General features: G+C 35.1%; 1 protein-coding gene across 6 annotated transcripts in view; it reads right to left on the bottom strand.

Annotated features, from left to right (window-relative positions):
* Nucleotides 1-304: 304 nt before the first annotated feature.
* The window catches only part of LOC123712031 (tolloid-like protein 2), a 54,309-nt gene continuing 48,199 nt past the window's right edge, over nt 305-6,414 (bottom strand). For 5 of the 6 annotated variants that reach the window (XM_045664940.1, XM_045664941.1, XM_045664943.1 and 2 more), the window contains 5 exons: nt 6,121-6,319; nt 5,435-5,639; nt 4,617-4,746; nt 3,452-3,624; nt 305-869 (listed from right to left, as the gene is read on the bottom strand). In XM_045664940.1, the coding sequence (XP_045520896.1) occupies nt 676-869; nt 3,452-3,624; nt 4,617-4,746; nt 5,435-5,639; nt 6,121-6,319 (901 nt within the window). In that variant the 3' untranslated portion in view covers nt 305-675. Of the gene's footprint in view, nt 870-1,592; nt 1,685-3,451; nt 3,625-4,616; nt 4,747-5,434; nt 5,640-6,120; nt 6,320-6,414 lie in introns of all 6 variants that reach the window. The other variant, XM_045664942.1, reaches the window with a different exon arrangement.

Raw genomic sequence — 6,414 nt, 5'->3', positions numbered from 1 at the left:
AACATTAGAAATATAACTCCTTAAAATTACACATATATATATATATATAATATAAGAACTACATTTGGGAACGAGCCATGTGTCGTTTTAAGCGTAAGATGTAACCAAACAGCGCAATGTATGTTTTATAAATAATATTTTATGTGCAAAGAGGGGTACATTCAAATTGATTAATTATAAATAAACCACGCAATCGGCTGTACAAAGATAGGCATGCAAATGTCTTTAATTATCAGCATGTCATAATACAAGGAACGGTTAAATTATTTATAATTGTTGACAAAACTTATTGTCTAAATACTCTCTCGTGCTATAAAGGCAAACGCTTTAAAATATACTTTGTGAATCTAAAGGTTGATTTAAAGGGAACCCTGTATGTTAAGTAATATGAATAGATTAAATGGTTGGTTTCTGTAGTGGAAATCCGTCTGACGACAATAATTGTTTGATATATTTCATTAACTAATTAAAACAATGTAAAAGAATGAGAATCAACTCCCAATATACAGCATAAAAAATAATTTTTTAAGGGATCACATTTCGAGTCCTCGATTTAAAAAAAATAGCCTAGTAGCAGACAGTAGATACGGTATCTGCTTTAGGATGGATAAGTTCTCGCCTCATCCTATCTATAGGTAAAATAAAACTAAAATATAATTAAAGTATTGTATTCGGTCACACTGTATCCGTGGGGGCTGCCAGCCTAGCAGCAAGGGGTCTCGGGGGCGGGCGTGGCGGTGGCGGTGGGCCTCGAGGGACCCTGCGCCTGCGACGCCAACACACGCCCAACGTAACGAACCCTCCACCCGCGCACCCCGCAACCCACCATACTGTGCTGCCGTCGCTGTCCGCCGGATGCGCATCTTCGCCTGTGTATATATTCTTTCTTGGCCCTTGCTCATATCAATACCGACTTGCCAACTATGGTCTTTTTTCAATGAATTATCACAACACGGACAAAGAATAATATCTAATTCTTTTGATGAATTTGAACTGTAGTAGTAGGATGTTTTACATTGCTCATTTATTGCATAACAGACTGCTAATATGGAAGTAGATGGCGTATTTCAAATGTATATATTTTTTTATCGTTCAGTAGAAAAATCTACTTACAGAATCAATGCGAAAACGAAAATAGAGAAACTAACTATCAATTAAATAATTTAAGACATTCATTTATGCAATTCAGTGTAAAAAATCAAATACCTATTACTGTTAAGCAAATGTTTCATTGATTAGCTTATTTAAATTTAGCAAAGAAGTTTTATATGAATCCAGTTTAGTACATGCAACATTTATTTGGGTTCAGTTATGAAGAAGCTGACAGACAGAAGAAGGAACAGTGAAGTCATTCGCATCCAAGTAAGCGATCTAGTTAAGCGAAGCTAAGCTTTTCCGTGGCTTTTATATACCGAGTTACACAACCAAAATGCACAATTTTGTACTTTGTTCCGGCTCGAAGGACCAGAATAAAAGTACCTTGAAAAAGTTAAGCCTATCTAGTATGCGCGCTTGAAGTATTATTCTATTAAGCAAATGGGGGGTAAGGTGAGGATGTGCGCGGCGATAGGGGGTGGTATATATAGACTCACGTGTGCAACGCCCGGTCAGTGCGGGGCGGCGAGCACAAGCAATAGAACAGCGAGCGTGGCGCGGCGCGCGGCTTGGCCCGACGCCGCAGCGCCTGCGCACACCGCCGCGTCAGCCCAAGGGTACGCCAACCGTATATATCTGACCATCTTTCACGAATATCTCGTGTAAGATGTCAGAACTCAAACATCATACTTTACATCGTTAAAACTAGTCAATAATTTTACAAAGTCGTTGAAATACTTGTTTCTATTGTTTTGAAAGTAATATCAAATTGAATAGCTTCAAGTATTTCGTTGGCGTACCCCCGGCTCCATAGTGCGATGACTCAATGCAAGCTTCGTCCCATCGGAATTTTGACATTAACGCCATCAAAGTATCCAATCTACTTCTAAAATCCTGAGTCATCACAGTATAAATAAGAAAAGAATAAACAATTTAAACTAGAAAAGTTTAGCAAAAATTGTGAATGTAATATTATGAAATAGTATGAAAATTACATTAAAGTCGAAAGGGTCGTTTTAAAACAAATAAAAGAGTTGATAATTATTGCAACAACGTCAATATATTGTACTAATTCACCAACAACGATTGTTAATAATATTGTGTAAAGTTCTAAACACCTAACAACTTTGAAATACATCGTAATCCTTTGAGACAAAGATTGCATTGAACCGTCAATACTGAGAAGAAATTGTGAATTTAACGTTATCTGGTGTTATTTAAACAATTATTTAAGTTCTACATTTAGATACAATATGCTTAAGATTTACGAGAAAGACAAAGAAGTAAGCAGTAAGTTAGAATAAAAAAATAACACCAATTCTATTGTCTGTTGGGTATATGTGTGTACTGCTTACTCCTATTATGAGCAACTTATTATAACTTATTCCATTTTATTTAATAATTTATTACACACATGACTGTACGAGAACAAAACCTACAAATATCTACAAGGTACAATGAAGTTTTTGTGAAAAAATATCTTAAAACTCAATACGATACATTAACTGATTAAAACCATAATATTTTAATATCATGATTTTTTAATTAAAACAATCCAGTATATTCAATTAAAATAACATCATTTCTATTTTCAATGTCGTCTACTTAACCAAAATACTTCAAACATGTTTAAGAAAATTACAAAACTGATCGTATTTAATAATATATTAATTATACATAAAATTACATTATGTAGTTTACTTTATATGCGGTGAAATCTAGATAATACTTGTGCTTAGTGACTTTGCCAATAATGCCAGTGTAGCTATCTTTGTTACGGGTTAGCTTTTTGTTATTTAGCGGGTAAGCTAAAAATATTTACATTTATTGAAGCTACTTGTGCTAAAGCTTTATTTCCTGCTAAGCCTGTGTTGCAAAAAACGTAATTTCAATATAATCGTAATCGTTCACAGAAGAAATGACATCCAAATTGACTTAAATTTTGGAAATATTTTAGAAACTAATGTTTTGTCTCAAGTAACCAATTAAGTAATGAGTAAAAAAAGTAATGGATAAATAAATAAATTTTTAACGTATGAGTCGTACTAATTCAACCAGTTGAAATGTTTAATTAATACTTATATATAGAAAAAAAATTGAATGATTTTTCTATTAAAAGTTAAGATAAAGTGTTATCCTAACCCTTAGAGGTAAGAGTGCGAATAAACTATCGCATAAAGAACTTGAAACCTTTTAGTAAATGCTCTTTATTATTATGGTTTAATTGCATGCTATGCGAAACGCAATTGAGGCTGCCATGTGTATGATAGACCATGAGAGTCTGCCAACTCGAAGAATGTACCCTCTCGACTACTTCGCGCCTAGTGTGTATGTGTAAATGTGCAATCATACTAACATCGTGGAGACTTGTGCTGTCCTGCGCAGTGTGGAAGACCAGAGCACAGAGCTCCAGGAGGAAGACACGCGCCGCCACATGCTTCGGGACACTCTTCACCTACACCTACTGTCACTTCCGTCCAAACAGCTCGCCAACCCGCAGCTCCTACCGACTTATCCGCTATTATAAACCTGAAATTAGTTTTTAGTTTTTTTTTAAATATAGACCTGATTCCAATAATATGATACTCAGTAAAAACATATTTCTGGTATCAAACTCAAACTCAAAATAACTTTATTCATGCAGATAACCTGATTAAAGACGATAAATTGATATTAAATTTACATTTACTACCAGTCCGCAAGTCAAGGGCGTAGAGCTGGAAAAAATAATTGGCAAGAAACTCTCCGCCACTCTTTTTAATCGCTAAGTTTTGAGTTATACAAATTGTTTATAAGGTAGAGCAGAAATAAATATTTAAACTGGAGCAAATAAATCCCTAGGATTAGGATCATTTAAATAATCGTCAAATTTATATAAGGCTTTATTGATTAATTTACGTAAAATGAGAGCTTTGAATTCAGCTAATTCCACTTGGAAGTTTGTTGTAAAAACTAGTAGGTACAATTTCCATATAATTAATGGTTTATCTTTTGGAGCCTTGTTGGTCGTACGTTTGTACGTAGATTGGTTCTGTTTCGAGTGTTATTATACTGTTTAAAAATTTGTTTAAACATTGTTGTAAAAAAACATTTGTTTTAAAATTGGTTATATTTTTTGTACAAAGGCTAATAATAATAAGGCTTCAAGTATATAGTGACCAGTTAGTGTCATATTTAATTCCTTAAACTTGTTCCGTATCGACGACCTTGGGGGGAAACACAACAAATATTAGAACAGCTCGCTAGTGCAGCACAAATATGGATTGCACAGCACGCATCAGCATGTGTATGAGGGTCTCAACAATCGCTGTACATAAAGCATCACATCATTTCAGGTAGTTTTTGATAATAGCTTACACAACTACTAAGAACTAACGAAATACAAGCTAGTCTTCTGTCATTTTTTATGTACCCTTTACGTATATAATTTTTGTAGTACATTTAAAATGTTTATTTAGATCAGATTGATAATAAAGTAATGTCTTGGACTTAAGAAAAGTTAAGTTAAGGGATAAACATACGAAAGCCTGATGGAATTGGAAGAGGAGAGATACTGCCACCGATCACCAGGTGCCTTTTCACCACACAACTCCAATGGAGGTCCAGGACTTTCATACCAGAGTCGAAGAACTGCTGCAGGGCAACCGCGTTCTGAAACGGTATTGTTTATTCTCAGCAGGACAGATGCGTTGACCATTTAAAAAATAGATTGTAAATGAATTTTATTTATATAATGCTTAGGAAATAAACTGCATTCAAGTTAATGAAATACGAATAATACGATAGCACTTGAAATTAACAAACTCTGTCTATGTGTGGTGTATATAAATGTTTGCTTTTTTTAATGGATGACCGCGTATCACTGTATCATGTGAAAAGTATGTTAATTGATTATTTCATTCTACAAGTTCAGTATTTAAGCATTATTGTACCTCAGTCGATGGTGTTACTCTTAAGGTCAAGCAATACCATCCAAAAATAAAATAAATTATTATTTAGATTTATTTAGTAAATTAAGTCAAATTCGACGTGAAAATCATTTATTCAAATAGTTAACACAATGTTTGAAAGGTACTGCAACCATTACACCACATGACTTCTTAAGTAATTAAAAGTTAATAAATAATAATAACATAAATTAATAACATAAATTTGTCTTCTATCACCAGGAGGCATGGTGAAATAGGTGCATGCATAAAAGTATGATTCAGAAACGAGACTTAGCGTGACCCGTATATCAAAATCTAATACATTCTTGAGGCACGAGAGTCAAGACTTAGTCTCATTTCTGAACCTTACTCTGAAGTCCTTACGGTGTCAATCTTCATCGCTAACTCACCAGTGAGATGGCCTTCAACTGCAAAGTGATCGAAGTTCAGCAGTAGACGTCTTCCAGGCTTAGCCGTTATAAACCAGTTGCAGACCCTTGATGCTGCTCCTCTTGCTGGTGCTTCATAAGGGAGAGGGTAACGAGGTGATGATACTACACCCCAAGGAGAGCCGGATACGTTACCGCCGCAGTCTCCGAATATCGATTTAGCGGGCTGTAAGATTTCTTTTTTGATAAAAAAATGAAAAAAAACATCACCTACCAACTCATTTATTAAAAAATGTTACGTGGTTCATTGAAAAGCATAAATAATAAAATAACTAAGGAAATCTATATAAATTATTTTTTATTATATCATGAAAATCTTAGTCAATTGTGACAAATTGTGACCTTATTCATTAAATAGTTTCTAGTTTAAATTAAAATAAATCAATGGCGCTACAACCTTTTTAGGTCTGGGCCTCAGATTTCTGTATCTGTTTCATGATCATTTGTTAATCTAATAGGCAAGTAGGTGACCAGCCTTCTGTGCCTGACGCATGCCGTCGACTTTTGGGGCTACGGCAAGCCGGTTTCCTCACGATCTTTTCCTTCACCGTTCGAGCGAGTATTAAAAGAGCACATAGAAAGAAAATCCATAGGTGCACGTTGAAGCCACTTGGCCAACACTGCTCTCAGTTTCTAGTGTATCTTACCTCAAAAACATATCTTGCTTTAAATCCAGATGCAACAGCCTCCGAGTCAGTATGCAATGCAATTAGGAGTCCGAGAGCTCCCCTTGGGGATTGCAGAGGTCCCGGCGTGGCAAGACCGCACCATCGTCCTAAAGGCACTCTTGTACCTTCCCTACCCGTCCACCAGGCTTCTACCCAATCTTCGCTGCATGTTGCTCCCCTAAAGAGAAAAATGTTATATATCATAAAAATATTATAAAAAAAACTATCTTCAACGTATTAATTGTGAAGCGTATGACACGAGTGTTGTATTTC

The sequence above is a fragment of the Pieris brassicae genome, chromosome 7 (assembly GCF_905147105.1).
Source record: "Pieris brassicae chromosome 7, ilPieBrab1.1, whole genome shotgun sequence".
Taxonomy (NCBI): Eukaryota; Metazoa; Arthropoda; class Insecta; order Lepidoptera; family Pieridae; genus Pieris; species Pieris brassicae.
This window is presented reverse-complemented; position numbering and strand designations above follow the sequence as displayed.